We start from the raw sequence: 16,172 nt of genomic DNA, 5'->3' as shown, positions 1-16,172 counted from the left end.
GAAAGGAGAGCCCGCAGTGTCTTCAGGAGAAGGAGAGACGGAGGAGTGAGGGATGTTCGCTCGTGGGTAGGTAGGTGCGGGCGGAGGGAGTCGCTGGGAAGAGCCTCGTCCTTATGGGTGGAGTGGTCTGAGGGAAGGGCGGAGCGCCTGCTCTCCCTGTGGAATGTACAGTTCCTGAGCCTGGGAATTGTCCCCCCTCTTAAACCCCGGGGAACCTGAAGGGCCGCTTCAGAGTAAGGCAGCTTCCTGTGTTTCTAGCCTGGTGTTGTTTCTCTTCCCTTTCCATTCCGTTTCGCTTTCCATAGAACTGCAGCGTTGGAAGGGACCACAAGGGCCATTAGTCCAGGGATTTATTTATTTCCCAATGTGGTACAGGTACTTGAACTCACGACCCTGAGATTAAGAGTCTCATGCTCTAACAACTGACTGAGCTAACAGTGTGCCTCCAGTCTCTTCTATTGTGTTTTTTTTTAAAAAAACAATAATTTTTATTAGTTTTCAGTTACATACCAAGAATAGCCTCATTATAACAATACCAATTTAATCACAGTAACAATACCAAATTATTGTGTCTCTTCTGTTGTTAAGCCTGTGGACGTGAGTTAGTGAAGGACAATTGATTCACAACTGCCTGCGGGGATATGCTGGAAAACCTGGTGCTGGGAAGACTTTTGGTTTCATGAGGGGTGAGTTCTTATTAGGAAAGTATTTCACATAAAACAGGGATGGGAATCCTGTGCCTCCTCAGATGTTTTTGCACTCCCTCCCTGTTATGATATTTAAACTGAATGCTGCAGAAAGCATGCTGAGGAGACTACACATTCTGAGCACAATTAAGAGAATGCAAAGTAAATCTTTCGCTTGGTTTTAATTACAAAAACAACAGAAATTACATTAACTCTACAAAACATGACCCATCCAGTGACCCACCCACCAGGTTTCTGAGAGAGGTACACAATGCTCCTTATATACCAGGCATCCCCAAATTGCGGCCCTCCAGATGTTTTGGCCTACAACTCCCATGATCCCTAGCTAACAGGACCAGTGGTCAGGGATTATGGAAATTGTAGTCCAAAACATCTGGAGGGCCGAAGTTTGGGGTTGTCTGTTATATACTATATCCTATTGCTGACACGGCTTAATTGACACATACTTAGCAGTACCTGCTGTACTGCCCCACAGCTGCAAAATTAGGTCATGCCATTTACTTCTGGCTTTTAAAGAGATACACATCTTGTGAAACAATAATGAACCTTAAACCATTCAACACTCCCATCATCCCTAACATATTCATGTTCGGTGGGTGTGGTGGCCCCCTTAACAGTTGCCTGATGTTACCTGTCAATCGTGACATCTCTGCCCCTGCAAACTCTGCTTTTGTTTTGCCCAGGCAGCTTGAAATCAAAACACATTGAGGAGTAACAAATTTATTACGGGATAAGTTTCTCTATATAAAAATAAATAATTTATAAAATAAACAGTTCAACAGGAAGTTTTATTATGCATTCGAGGTTGTAGTAAAATAAATAGCAGTGTAACATGAATAATGTACTAAATAACAAATTTATCAGTCTCTAAGGTACAAAACGCTCCTGTTCTTTTGTGTAAGAGGACGAGTCATACATACCGTGTTTCCCCCTTTTTAAGACACCGTCTTATAACTTTTTTTCCTCAAAAAAAACCACGGTGTCTTATTTTCAGGGGATGTCTTAAGGCTTGGTGCTCTGTGCAATCACACATGACACTTTCTGGCACATGCAGATACAGATCAGCTGTAGCGCTGAAATCAGCTGTTCCTGGTTCAGGTGTAGCGCGCGCCCAGCGAAGTCAGCCCTGAGAAGGGAAAATGGCATTTAAAAATGCCATTTGAAGTGATTTTAGCCTGTCGCCCAGAACCGGCTGCTGCAGCGCGGAGCGCCCAGCAGCGCCCGGGGGGAGCGCCCAGCAACACGGACAGAGCGCTCAGCAGCACCAGGAGGAGCGTCCCACCGTGCCAGGCGGCGGGGTGGCAGGCCACCTTGGCATGGCGAGGAAGAGACGAGGCCGCTGGCTCGGGCGCTCCTGAGTCCTGACCCCAGCCGCTTCTACGCGGCAGCAGCAAAAGAGCCATGCGGCCACATGGAGAGGCTAGCGCCCGAGCGGGAGACGCGATCTCTGCAAAGCTCTGCACTCACTTCATCCGCCCGACGGGAAAGCGAAGTGGGGAAGAGAAAAAGAGAAAAAACCGAAGCGGCTCTTTTTCTCTTCCCCACTTCACTTTCCCGTCGGGCGGATGAAGTGAGTGCAGAGCTTTGCAGAGATCGCGTCTCCCGCTCGGCCACATGGAGAGGCGAGCGCCTGAGCGGGAGACGCGCTCTCTGCAAAGCTCTGCACTCACTTCATCCACCCGACGGGAAAGCGAAGTGGGGAAGAGAAAAAGAGCCGCTTCGGTTTTTTCTCTTTTTCTCTTCCCCACTTCGCTTTCCCGTCGGGCGGATGAAGTGAGTGCAGAGCTTTGCAGAGAGCGCGTCTCCCGCTCGGGCGCTCGCCTCTCCATGTGGCCGCACGTCTCTTTTGCTGCTGCCGCGTAGAAGCGGCTGGGGTCAGGACTCAGGAGCGCCCGAGCCAGCGGCCTCGTCTCTTCCTCGCCATGCCAAGGAGGCCTGCCACCCCGCCGCCTGGCACGGTGGGACGCTCCTCCTGGTGCTGCTGAGCGCTCCGTCCGTGTTGCTGGGCGCTCCGCCCGGCGCTGCTGCGCGCTGCAGCAGCCGGTTCCAGGCGGCGGGGAGGCAAGCTGAAATCACTTCAAACGGCGTTTTTAAACGCCATTTTACCTCCTGGTTCCAGGCCCCCAGTTGGCAGGCATGGGGGTATGTCTTATTTTCAGGGTATGTCTTATATTTCTCAAATGCTTAAAATTGTTGCCCTGGCTTACTTTTTGACTACGTATTAAAAAAGGGGAAACACGGTAAAACATGTCAGTTTGAGAAAAATCTCTGTGTATATTTGTGATGCCCTCTAGTGGCTAAAATATATTCCATAACGATAAGACAATTTTATATCTGTGGGCTAAGCAAATCCAAGTATAAATGGGCAAAAATAGTCGAAAGCAAAAATCTGCAAAAGGCACCTTGAAGGCTTTTTGTCCCTGAGATCAGGGCAGTATGAATTTTGCTCGTAATAAATTATGAGTGACTGGCCCTAGATCATGAGCAATACAATCCGATGCATGTTGATACTCTGAGTTTAATGGGGCTGAACTCCAACATAAGCATACATGGCATTGCAGACTCAGTGGGTGAGTGGAAATTTGAACATGAGCCTATCCTATACCTACATAAGAAAAAAATGTGACTATAGTCTATAGAAATGGGAGGTGGACAATAATGACATAATGAGTGTGGTTCCATATTGGAGTGGGATCTTAGCTTTGCTCTTTCTAGTACAGATGGAAGTGTTTTGTTCTCTGTTTAAAGGCTGCATTTTCTGTTGCATGGCTGCTGTTACATCCCAAAGAGATTTATATGGTGCTAACCCGCACAGAGTTTCTGCAATAGAAGCTATTCTGCTTGCCTGCAGGCTTTCATAAAATTAATAATATGCTTTCAAAATTACCTTTACAGAAAGAAATTATTAGAAAATTGCTTTGGTCAATATTTTACCAAGTGAGGTGCCTTTCTAACCTTGAAGATGACAACAACACTGTCAGGTAACCAGATCTTTGGCTACAGTTTATTTGTTCCATTAACAATAAACCTATGTTGTTCCTCTGATTTCCTCCCCCATCTATTTTCTGGATAAAACTTGTGTGCATGGGCCATTTTGCTTGTTGTTCTGGCTATATAACAAATTGCTTGAATAGAAAAGGCAGTGCTTGGGAGACCTGGTAGTTTGGGATAAAGAGCTGGGCATGGAAGTTTCATAAGAGCTCAGGAGTTCAGCCCCATGAAGCAGTATTCTCTTCAAAGGGAACCAGCATATAGGAAGAAGGGATGGGTGAGAGGGCCCACCAGCCAAAGAAGATGCCCTCTCCTGATTTAGAGTAAGGTTTAAAGAAGAGTTCCTAATAGGAAGAGTAAAAAGACTCTGCTAAACTCCTTTTGAGTCCTGGGGTGGGTTAATGTAGCCTAACACAAGGGAACAAACATATGTTAGAATGCATGACAATCTTTCTACCTTAGTGCTGGAAGAGGAATTGGCATCTGTTGACAGTGAACTGCAGGCTCTGGAGATCCAGGTACAAGAACTTCTTGAACATCAGCAGGAGCTAATTCAGAAAAAGACAGTGCTAAAGAAGAAAATAAAACAGTTTTCTGACACAGAGAGCGGGAGCAGCAAAGATATTGAATCAGCAGCGGAAGACTGGAACAAGGAAGGTCAGCACTTACTATTTTTAAATCCTTGGGCTGTCATGAAAACTGTTGTTGAACAGTTCAAGACATTACTGTTGCTTGCTGTTAAAATAGCATGAGATGTTACTTTGCAGCAAGGTAGTTTCTTGTAGCTTATATTCCTACACACATTTACCTGGGAGTAAGTCACATTAAACTAAGTGGGACTAACTTCTGAGTAGACATAGGCTCTTTTGTTGTTTACCACAGACCTATGTACACTCATGCAGGCAATGTTTGCAATTTAGGGGATTAAAGTTAACTTGGAAGACAATGTTCACTGTTACACCTTGGTGGTAGTGGGGCAATCCCTTAACACTTTCTGTGTTCAAATGAACTCCAGTGTTGTTTTTAAATGTACAGCTGCTATTTCATTTTCACAGATTTTCCATGGTCTGCAAAAGTCAGAGATGCGTTACAAAATAACTTTAAGCTTCGAAAATTTAGGCCTTTGCAATTGGAAACAATCAATGTTACAATGGGCGGAAGGGATGTATTCCTTGTCATGCCTACTGGAGGGGGAAAGAGTCTGTGTTACCAGCTGCCAGCAGTATGTTCTGACGGTATGTACTTGTACTTATAAGCAAAATGACATTAGTTAAAGTTGTTCAACTTGGGCCATAACTTGTTAGTTATATGGGGCTACAGGAGGAGGGGTGAATTTGCAAGAGCAAACCATGGTTAAGGCAGTTTTCCTACCTCTTTTGTCGTATCTGCTTGCCAAGGTGACTAGTCCTGCAAATGACGTCCTTTGAGGCTGAGAGCTTAGCCTTTCAAGTCAAGTTGTGGTTTTACTGTATATTTGTAACCGATAACAGATCGTCTTTAGCACTAATCGTGGCCTCAATGTGACTGAAGCTAGACATATCTGCCATTAGAGGTGTGTGTGGAGAATCCTGCTATTTGACATGTGCTGAAACAGAACTTTTCTGGTGACTTGAGACGAGGGGTTATTTTTCATTTCAGGCTTCACACTTGTGATTTGTCCTCTGATCTCACTAATGGAAGACCAGCTAATGATGTTGGAGCAGCTGGGAGTTTCTGCGACTTTACTAAACGCCTCAAGCAGCAAGGTATGGCTGGCTCCCCAGCAAAGTGGCTGGCTGCCAAACATGGGCATCAGTCTTTGGCATTTGAGAGAAATGTTGACATGCTTACCTCATATATTAAAAAGCTGCGGCCACAAGTGACTGATGTCCTTCTGTTTATTCATATGACTTGTACAAGTTGCATGTGAGAGGGCAAAAATTCTCCGAAAAAGAATATTCATGAAAACCCTCTCTAGAATGTTGATATTGAAGGGGTTCAGCTCACCTGTTCTTTTGTACACAGTCTCAGTGGGGTTGGGTTCTGTGCTTAAATTCTAGAATGGGATTTGCTGTCCTGGAAAGGTTAACTTTTGACTTAGAAGGCTACTTGCTGCCCCCAGTATGCCAGGTATATGGAGCCATGTGATAGGAACTCATTGAGATAAGAAGGGTTTTCCTATCCTTAGCAGAGGTTGTCTGTTGAGATGGGATTCTAGATTTACATATTTGTAGAATTTGTATCCCACCCTTCATTTCCAAGTGATCTCGGGGTGGGTTGCAACAATAAAGACACACCATAAAATGCACCAGTAAGCTTTAAAACCAAATAAGCAGCGTATCTCTGTACAATTCGCATTGTCTGTTCTTCCTTGGTGCAAACCAAGTGCAGGACTGATACAAGTCTTTGAGTTGCCAAGAGAAGTTATCTTATCACTTTGCAAGGAGTACTTAAGAAAGGAAACTGCTGTTTTCACTTTTCTTAAGGTCTTGTTTAAATGGAATGAGGATTTGCCATGACTGTCACTCAGTCCAATACAATGCAAGCAGCACGCAAGGGCACAAGATTCAATCAAGTTTCAATCGAGTATTATTAGTACAAAAAGAAAACAATAAGAGAACCATATACAAACGCTGACACAGAAGCCAAAACCAAACGTCAAGCAGATATCTTGACGTTTCTGTGTCAGCGTTTATATCTTATTGTTTTCTTTTTGTACTAATAATACTCGATTGAAACTTGATTTAATCTTGTGCCCTTGCGTGCTGCTTGCATTGTATTGGACTTTTGAAGAAATTGGCAGCATTAGCCCATTATTTCAGTTTTTGTTTTACCTATGGCTGTCACTCAGGCTGATTTGACCCATAAATAGCAGAGTTGTTAGGTGACCCTAAAGCTTTGTGATGAAATAATAATTTCTTTACTGCCTTTCATCCAAGGCTAACAGGGCAGTTTACAATATAAAAACACAAAAATGCATAATATAGTAACAAACAGAAACAATACCCCCACAGTTTAAATGGCCACAGATTTTTATAACTAGGCAAAGGCTTGGGAGATGAGAATAGCGGTTTGTTGGTTATTAACGCTGTGCTGTCATTTTGATGCCCCCTGGCATGTGTGCCAAGCACCCTTTTTTTTCTTCCCAAATAGGAACACGTGAAGTGGGTTCATGCTGAAATGCTGTCTCGCAGTTCGCAACTGAAACTCATTTACGTGACCCCAGAGAAGATTGCGAAAAGCAAGATGTTTATGTCAAAGCTGGAAAAAGCTTACCAAGCAGGAAGGCTTACGCGCATTGCAGTGGATGAGGTTCACTGTTGTAGCCAGTGGGGACACGACTTCAGGCCTGGTATGTCTGTCTAGAAGGAATTTCATGTTACCAGGGAGAACGTTGCCTCTTCTCCACTAGAAACTGTTAAGCCTCTTTGCTCTTCTCACTTCATTTTTTTTAGTTGCATTTATCAGTTCCCTGTGGCCCAAGTTTCTTTCTCCCTCCCTGGACCACATCTATCACTCTGCTGCAGTATCCTGTCACATGGAAATATTGGTGGTGGTGGGGAAACTGCTTTTCAGAGAAACATACAGTGGAACCTCGGTTTATGAAAACCTCGGTTTATGAATTTTCGGTTTATGAACACCGCGGACCCATCTGGAACAGATTAATTCACTTTCCATTACTTTCAATGGGAAAGTTTGCTTCAGTTTATGAACGCTTCAGTTTATGAACAGACTTCCGGAACCAATTGTGTTCATAAACCGAGGTACCACTGTATCTGCCATTACCGTTTGTTGTTTTTAAAAGGGATTTTTTAAAAAAGTGTTCTTTTTTTTTTTAAAAAAGGTGATCAATTTCTGCAGTGTCGAGATTTGCCTAGTTCATAACTGCAAAATGATTTTGTCACTTACAAGTAGCTTAAGCAGAGCTAGACAGAATATAGTGGCAGCAAATATTAGGGGTTTTATTTATATATCTTTAAAATATTCCTGCTTTTTTGTCTTCCACTTCAGATTACAAGCTGCTTGGTATCTTAAAGCGGCAATTTCCTAATGCTCCATTGATTGGGTTGACAGCAACTGCAACAAGCCACGTTCTGCAGGACGCTCAGAAAATTCTTTGCGTTCAGAAGTGCATCACTTTCACGGCATCATTTAATCGGCCCAACCTATATTATGAGGTATCCCTGTTGAGTCTGTTCTTGCCTTTGGGAAGATAGCTTTTTCTAGGAATATTTGAGAAGCTCGCTAAGAAACCAAACATGGATGTGTAGGATTTAAGCTGGTTTCATCATATTCATAGAGAGTTTTAGTTTAACTCCACCATTCTTGTACTGGAGGGAGTCATGAATTCTGGACAATTTCACACCTAATGCACTAAACTGTCTCATTTATAAACTTTCATTGTCACAGTTGCTTTTGTTGTAAGTCATGTTGGGCACATGCATGCTTTTCTACAAAACTTACCAATTCAATTTCTTAAATACTACTGTAATGTTGGGAATTAAAAGGCAGAGTCTGGAATGATTTGTTGCTTTTCAGAAGTGCATATAAATATGGATCTGGCTCCATTGTAGCAAACTAACTCAGTCCCTCCCCAAATACATGCAAATAAGCAGATTTGCTCAGATCACTTCTTTGCTTCCAGGACCAGATGAGCTTGGACTTCCGAGTTGTGACCTTCTTTCAAAAAGAAAACAAGGGGTTTGGGGCGAGATGCACTGTAGAGCATTGGTGGGGAGATGTAGCTGCCCAGATTTTGCTCCCATCATCCCAGGCCATTGGTCATGCTGGCAAGGGCTGTTGGGAGATGGGATTTGATGTTTGCAGAACACTGAGTTAAGGTGGCCTCAACCAATCATAGCAGGGAGTGTTTCTGTTCCAAGATGTACACAAGGCTAAAATCACTTGGCAGCTTTCTGAAGAGATGAAAATTTTAATTTGTATATGTGTGCTATTGAATGCCTGTTTCTCTAAAATATGCATTTAAGGTTCGACAAAAGCCACCAGCTGCTCAGAATTTCATTGAGGACATAGTTAAACTCATCAACGGAAGATACAAAGGCCTTTCAGGTGAACTTTGCAATGAAAATGAGTGCTGACTTCTTAAAGCATGGTAGCATCTGTAGGAGACCACCTCTTGTAAGGTAGCGCTCCCAAGTCTTCCCAAGCCCTGCTTAAGGACTGCATAGCTTGGAGCCCATTTGTTGATTTCAATGGTATAAAATTCTTTTGATACAGGAATTATCTACTGCTTTTCCCAGAAGGATGCCGAACAGGTTACTATGAATTTACAGAAGCTGGGGATTAAAGCAGGTGCCTACCATGCCAACATGGAACCCAAAGATAAAAGCAGAGTTCACAAGCGATGGTCTGCCAACGACATTCAGGTGAGCTGTGCGAGAACTCCATAACTTCCTTCATTCAACTTGCGTCCCTCATGTCCTGATGATCCTAATTGCCTTTGTGTTTCAGGTGGTAGTGGCCACTGTTGCCTTTGGCATGGGAATCGACAAACCAGATGTGAGGTTTGTAATACACCATTCAATGAGCAAATCCATGGAGAACTATTACCAAGAGAGCGGGCGTGCAGGTATGCTCAACAGAGATGAGATTCTAGGTAGATGTATGTTCTCTCATACATATGCTTCTGACGGGAAGAAAAGTCTGCTTCTTAATATTTCCTTCTAGGTCGGGATGACCAGAAAGCTGACTGCATCTTATATTACGGTTTTGGGGACATATTCAGAATCAGCACAATGGTGGTGATGGAAAACGTCGGGCAACAAAAATTGTATGACATGGTTTCATATTGCCACAACATGAGCAGGCAAGTGATTTTGTCTGAGGTTGTCCCCTTTTTTTGTTTTAAGCTACTTTTTTCTCTTCAGTTTACTGTAAAATACGGTGTTGGCCAGGGTGTTGAAGTTAGTATCCGAAAATACCAAGCCTCCAAATATATTATTTACTGTGAATTTTTTTAAGGAAAGCAGGGTTGTGCAGTTGGTCTTGGGGTCTCCTTTTGCCCTGTGAGGCATCCTATGCTCTTTTGCTGTCTGCCAATATATTGACATTTTTGATATATATTTTTAACTCAGCAGTCCAACAGAGTCTTAAGTGGTTGCAGAAATAACTTTTGCTATTGAATGTTTTGTGCCTCTAGACCAGGCATGTCAAACTTGCGGCCCTCCAGATGTTTTGGACTACAATTCCCATCTTCCCCAACCACTGGTCCTGCTAGCTAGGGATCATGGGAGTTGTAGGCCAAAACATCTGGAGGGCCGCAGGTTTGACATGCCTGCTCTAGACTATGCTTCTCTGGATAGGAAGAGCAGGGTATAAATTTAATAAATGTTAATCTCATCTCTGTTTTGTTTTTGTTTTAAAAAACCCAAAAGTTAAATGCCAAGCACCATGTTTTCCCAGGTCAACAAGGTCAAGCCTAGACCTATAGATACCTACTGATGAGACTGGCTCCTTATTTGCAAAAACATGGTATTCAGAGTGCCAATGCTACATTTGCATCAGAACTGCCAGTATTTTGAGAAAATCCAAACTCGATAGCAAGGAAACCTAATTTTTCCAGGGTAACAGGTTTCTTCAATTCAGAAAATATCCATCATGTTCACTTTTCATATTTTAGTAGCTGCAGAAATATCTCAGACATTTAAAAGTAACAACTACAGGCTTGTATGGGCTGTATCCATGTGTCCGTTTACACTGTTGTTTCTCTCTGTAACTCCATATTAAGGGCTGCGCGCAGAAAATTGGAATCTACCTCTCATGTGTCAAACAGTCCATCTCCTCCTCAGAAATCTATATCGGGCACCCCCAAACTGCGGCCCTCCAGATGCTTTGGCCTACAACTCCCATGATCCTTAGCTAGCAGGACCAGTGGTCGGGGATGATGGGAATTGTAGTCCAAAACATCTGGAGGGCCGCAGTTTGGGGGTGCCTGATCTATATATTTCAAGTGCACACTAAATGTCTGTAGTGAATTTAAATTGCTGAAAGGCAGTGAGTTCCAGAGAAATTAAGCTGCTATTCAAATTAATAGACTTATTTCAGTGAGACTTGTTTATCCCACATTCTTCCATCAATTCGGTTATTGAATACAGCACGTCTTACTTGCAACGTCTACTCTGCCCGTTGTCTTATAGGCTTCCAATAGGAGCACATGCATTGGGTTGCTTCCTGACCCCAGGTATTTGTATTTGCAGGTGTCGCCGAGTTCTCATAGCACATCACTTTGACGAGGCCTGGGACTCCGCCAACTGCAACAAAATGTGTGATAACTGCTGCCGAGAGGAGTGTAAGTGAAAAAGATTTCAAACCTGGAAGGGTTGAAATAAACCAGACTGGCTCCCTCTTAGTGCAGCTCACTCCCAAGTGCATTGCAAAGGATTTGTGTTCTCCTGCGCCAGCTGTGCTGAGGAAGGCAATCGCTCTCTTGAGCATAAGCTACCCATGACTGGCTGTTGTTGCAGAACAGCAAGTGCCCCTTTCTTCAGCCGCACTGGCTTGCGTCAGGCCACACCCACACGGGTGGGACTTGGTGCTCACACCAAGGAACAACTTGTACAGCTCAGTTATTACAGTTCAGTTACAACTTACCTTTAACATGCATGCCAACAATTTTTCCGAAAGGTTGGTTGGCCCAAGGAAGGCGAGTGTACCATGCTGAAGAGAGCCACATTCTTGGTACAGTCGTACCTTGGTTCTCGAATGCCTTGGTACTTGCACGTTTTGGTTCCCGAAAGCTGCAAACTTGGAAGTATGTGTTCCAGTTTGCGAACATTTTTCAGAAGCCAAACTTCAGACGCGGCTTCCGCTTGACTGCAGGAAGCTCCTGCAGCCAATTGGAAGCCGCACCTTAGTTTTCGAACTGTTTCCGGAGTCGAATGGACTCCCGGAATGGATTAAGTTCGAGAACCAAGGTACCACTGTAATGCCCACGCTTTTCGTTTCCTTTAGCTTGGCTTCACCATTCACTGAGAAAGCTTTGCTAATGGCAGTAGGTACCCGCATCCTCCAGCTATGGGTTGAGAGGTTCAAAGCTAGAGGTTTTTCATATGTGGAAGCCTGCTTGGGGTAGGTTGAATTTGATGCCTGTTTTGGTCCCTCCAATTCCTGCAGCTAACAATTTGTGTTTTTGTGTTTTTTTCCATCTCTCCTCCCACCTGGTGACGCTTAGCATTTGAGAAGATGGATGTGACAGGGCACTGCCGGGATCTTGTCAATATTTTAAAGCAAGTGGACCAAATGAGAGAAAAATTCACTCCTCTGAAGCTGATTGATGCCTGGTTAGGGAAGGGTTTGTCAAAACTGGGAGTAGATGTTGTTTCTCCCAAGCTTCCCCGTGATGCACTGGAGAGAATTGTTGCCCATTTGATACTGCAGCAGTACCTGAAGTAAGTATTGAAACAAGAAGCCCATTTACATACCTCCATGTCTTGTATAACCCCACCAGGAATTTTTTTACAGCTAACCTGTGGCCCTATAGATTTCATTGGTCTCCAACACCCACTGGTCCTAACCAACATAGCCGATTGCTAGGAATGGCAGGATTTGTAGTTCCAGCAACATCTGGTGGGGCTAGCCTGCTCTGTTCTGTTAGCTCAGTGTTAACTGTGCAAATTAAAGGAAACTATTTTATGGGGCACTAGGCTTAGCAATAGACCCCAAAATACAGTGGATGTTGCCCCATCCCATTTCCAAAGCCAAAGATCCATAAAACATGATCCTCATTTCTGCTGTGTTTCAGTCAAGTCCTTCCCCCCTTTTTAAACTGCTCTACCTCTCCGCTTCTCATACGCAAAGGCTTAATTTCTTTCAGGGAAGACTTCAGCTTCACAGCATTTGCTACAATATCCTACGTGAAGATAGGGCCCAGAGCTGATCTTCTGAGAAACAAGACTCATGTTATCACGATGCCAGTGGTAATGAGCAAAAACAGTATTGCTAAGGTATTTGTTGTTGTTGTTGTTGTTGTTGTTGTTGTTGTTGTTGTTGTTGTTCCCTTTATTTTTCTAGGTTTAATCATGTGTTAGGCATCTAATACCCTGTTTCTCATATTTTAAGACATACCCATAAAATAAGCCATAGCTGGATTTTTAAGCATTCAAGGAATATAAGCCATACCCCGAAAATAAGACATAGTGATAGGCGCAGCAGCTATGCCAGGAGGAGGAGGAAAAAAATAAGACATCCCTTGAAAATAAGCCATAGTGTGTTTTTTTGAGGAAAAAATGAATATAAGATGTGTCTTATAATATGAGAAACACAGTAACAGTAGCTTTGTCTTTACATGCTCATCCCCTTTTCTAATTTTCATGGGAACTTGTTTTGTGTGTGTTAGCAAGTGACACAAATCACAGAGAGACAATTTAGAGCTTTAAAAGCTTTCTGTCCAAAATAATTCTGAGCAGGGAGCAGAGTGTTTTTGTTGATGCTGATCCCCCTCCATGCAAGAGGGGTCAAACTATAGTTGAATGTTCCACGATAACAAAAAAAATAGGGTTTGTTGCTATGGCTGAAATTTTTCTTTCGGCAGTGACATTATGGATTATACATGGCCTGTTTTGTTGTTGTTCTTCGTTGTTGTTTTTTAATACCCACCTAGATCACTGTACTCTTTCCACTCACCCTTTGTTGGGTTTACTTGTGTGTGATTGTGTGTGGGCTCCGTGCAGATAACTTTGAGTGCACTACATGAATGAGCAGTATAGTTGCTGCGAAATTATGTGGTGTCCACACCCCGTCGTGGCACTGCTTGCAGAGCCCTGTTCTATCAAAGCTGAGCCATCAGGAGAAATAGGAGCAGCATCAGGAGACGATAGGTGGAAAACAGACTGGTAGAGCTTCATCAGTGCTAGGATGCCTGAAGACAAGATTAATAGCAGGGCTCTCAGGACCCTGGATAGGCCCCAGCAGAGCCGACAACCAAAGAGCCTGATGTAATAATAATGATGATGATAATAATAATAATAATAATAATAACTTACTATTTGTACCCCGCCCATCCGGCTGGGTTTCCCCAGCCACTCTGGGCGGCTTCCAACAAAGATTAAAATACATTAAAATGTCACGCATTAAAAACATCCCTAAACAGGGCTGCCTTAAGATGCTTTCTATATGCCAGGTAGTTGTTTATCTCTTTGACATCTGGTGGGAGGGTGTTCCACAGGGCAGGCGCCACTACTGAGAAGGCCCTCTGCCTGGTTCCCTGTAGCTTTGCTTCTCGCAGTGAGGGAACCGCTTGCCCCTTCCTCAGTTGTTCAACATTGATGAGTGGGGAGGGGCAAGAACCTGTGGCTGCTGCTGCTGCTGTGTACATCCTGTGTGGGCAAGCGTGTAAACTTGGCAACACCCACTTTTGTGCAGGCCCCCGATGTCCAAGGACATATGACCTTGCCGACCCCACCCCAAATTAGCCACTCCTGCATTTTTGCAAGTGATAATGGGGGAAAGAAGTAAAATTTCAACATCTAGTTTGAAGTCAGAGAGCATGTGTGCTAACAAAAATTGCTTTGATTGTCAGGTCAAATCTCCATTATCCAGCCTAGGAAGCTCATCCGGAAAGAAAAAGGATGTTGCACGTAAAAAAAGGGGAAGTGAACATAAACCGCCTCATTCAGAGAAACACATCCAAGCAAAAAAGTTTAAAATGGAAGAGGAAGAGGATGATGATGATGACGACTTGCTGTTCATCGATGATTCCTGAGTATTTGTATGTTGGTTTTCAACTCCCAAAATAATTTGGGACCTGCAGGAAATGCCAAGCAAGCAACAGGGCTGGAGAAGGGCAGAATTGCCCCCCCCCCCCAGGCTGCTAGGCCCTCACTCATCACATCGCCAGGCTTCTGGCATTGTACTGTTTTTCTAGGTCTCCCTTATCCTAGCCCTTGTTTTGGATTATAACGCAAGCGTGATGGCTGGCTGGGCAGGGAGGTGATGGGTAGGACTCTCGTTTTCCACCAGAAATATAAGGCAATATGACTTTGTTCTTAAAATCCATTATGTAACCTCCTTATACTGCCTTGAATATCTTGTTGTGAGTCGGGGTGTAAATAATACACAATTCATGGTATTTGTAAGGACTACTAAGATATTGCACGACTTTGCATACTCAAAAATGTTGTATATATGCTATGTATTAAAATGTTTCTTGTCCCACGAAGTTAGTCCTACCTCTCCTGCTGTGATATGTGTGGACCAGCTTGATGACTGGAGTGCCTACCTTAAAATAGTGGTTTTATAATTCACTGCCACGATGGGTGGAGAGACAAGAGAAGACTTGCCTGCATATGACATACGGTGTTTGTAAACAAAATAAAAAAATTCCTTCAGTAGCACCTTAAAGACCAACTAAGTTTTTATTTTGGTATGAGCTTTCGTGTGCATGCACACTTCGTCAGATACACTGAAACAGAATCCACCAGACCCTTATGTATATGCACACGAAATCTCATACCAAAATAAAAACTTAGTTGGTCTTTAAGGTGCTACTGAAGGAATTTTTTTATTTTGTTTCGACTCAGACCAACACGGCTACTTGTAAAGTTATGGAACCCCTCAAGCTTCACTGCACTGTTCAGCGCCAGCTAAAAACATTCTTGTTCAGGCAAGGGTACCATGATACTTAGAAAACTGAGGTAATTAGAATTGTCTTAGTATTTTAACTTTTGTATGTTTTAAAGTATGGTTGTGATTTTATTATATTTTTTTATATAATTTTTCTGAAAGGAAAATGAAGAGAGTGTGAACAAGTCCATCAGCAGCTGGAGCATGATAGTTAAATAGAAGTACATAGTAATTCAAAAGCAGGGTACTGGTACCTGCAGGGGCATAAAATGTCTCTGCCCTGCCCCGTTTGTCAATTCTAGTGCTATGTTTACGGCCACAGTGAACTGAATGGACCTTGGGCTGTTTCCAAAGGCAGCTATATTGTAAAACCTGGTGACATACTGTAACAGAGGCAAAATGCATAGTAGGAACCTAACTACTTCCAATGAAGTAGAACAGTTACTTTTTAAAGTGACCTTCATTGAGTAGCTTATTCTCCCAAGCAGTTACTTGATAAACCCAGAACACTAAACTCTAGACAGCGCAATTCAAGTTGTGGGATGTTTTTAATTTTTTCAAAATGAAAATACATTTTAAATTGTCATCCAGCATTACCTAAGTCCTGAAATTTTATTTTGAAAGCTGACGAATCAACAGGTTCTCTCACTTACCATTTACATGTCCTGGGACTCTACTGAGCAGACCCTGAGGAACCCTCCCCACAGACCCACGTTTAGTTCTGTATCATTGGCTGCAGTATTTATGCCTGCCCAGGGGGTGGGGATAAAACCCATCTGTGTGTAAGTGAAAGTGGCCTGCATCAACTCCAGCGTAGTTAGAAAAATAATTTTAAGAAAATCATGTTTGGGAGATAGTCACAATCTATCCAGAGTTTCAGCACTTCCCAAACCTTTTTTTTTGGGGGGGGGGAGC

At 43.3% G+C, this 16,172-nt stretch overlaps 1 protein-coding gene across 4 annotated transcripts; it reads left to right on the top strand.

Annotated features, from left to right (window-relative positions):
- The first annotated feature begins 1 nt into the window (after nucleotide 1).
- On the top strand, nucleotides 2–16,074 carry RECQL (RecQ like helicase). 4 transcript variants are annotated; one of them, XM_035127593.2, is made up of 16 exons: nucleotides 2–66; nucleotides 589–686; nucleotides 3,603–3,688; nucleotides 4,161–4,355; nucleotides 4,754–4,933; nucleotides 5,337–5,443; nucleotides 6,831–7,029; nucleotides 7,689–7,855; nucleotides 8,666–8,747; nucleotides 8,916–9,064; nucleotides 9,150–9,267; nucleotides 9,366–9,504; nucleotides 10,895–10,986; nucleotides 11,869–12,085; nucleotides 12,511–12,640; nucleotides 14,215–16,074. In XM_035127593.2, the coding sequence occupies exons 3-16, from the start codon at nucleotides 3,670–3,672 to the stop codon at nucleotides 14,395–14,397; spliced, it is 1,977 nt and encodes a 658-aa protein (XP_034983484.1). In that variant the 5' UTR covers nucleotides 2–66; nucleotides 589–686; nucleotides 3,603–3,669; the 3' UTR covers nucleotides 14,398–16,074. The 4 variants fall into 4 exon arrangements, with proteins under 4 accessions (XP_034983484.1, XP_034983485.1, XP_034983486.1 ...); XM_035127594.2 differs by having other exon boundaries at nucleotides 8–70; XM_035127595.2 differs by lacking the exon at nucleotides 589–686 and having other exon boundaries at nucleotides 8–66.
- The last annotated feature ends 98 nt before the right edge of the window (nucleotides 16,075–16,172 follow it).

Source organism: Zootoca vivipara, chromosome 10, assembly GCF_963506605.1.
Source record: "Zootoca vivipara chromosome 10, rZooViv1.1, whole genome shotgun sequence".
Classification (NCBI taxonomy): Eukaryota; Metazoa; Chordata; class Lepidosauria; order Squamata; family Lacertidae; genus Zootoca; species Zootoca vivipara.
This window is presented reverse-complemented; position numbering and strand designations above follow the sequence as displayed.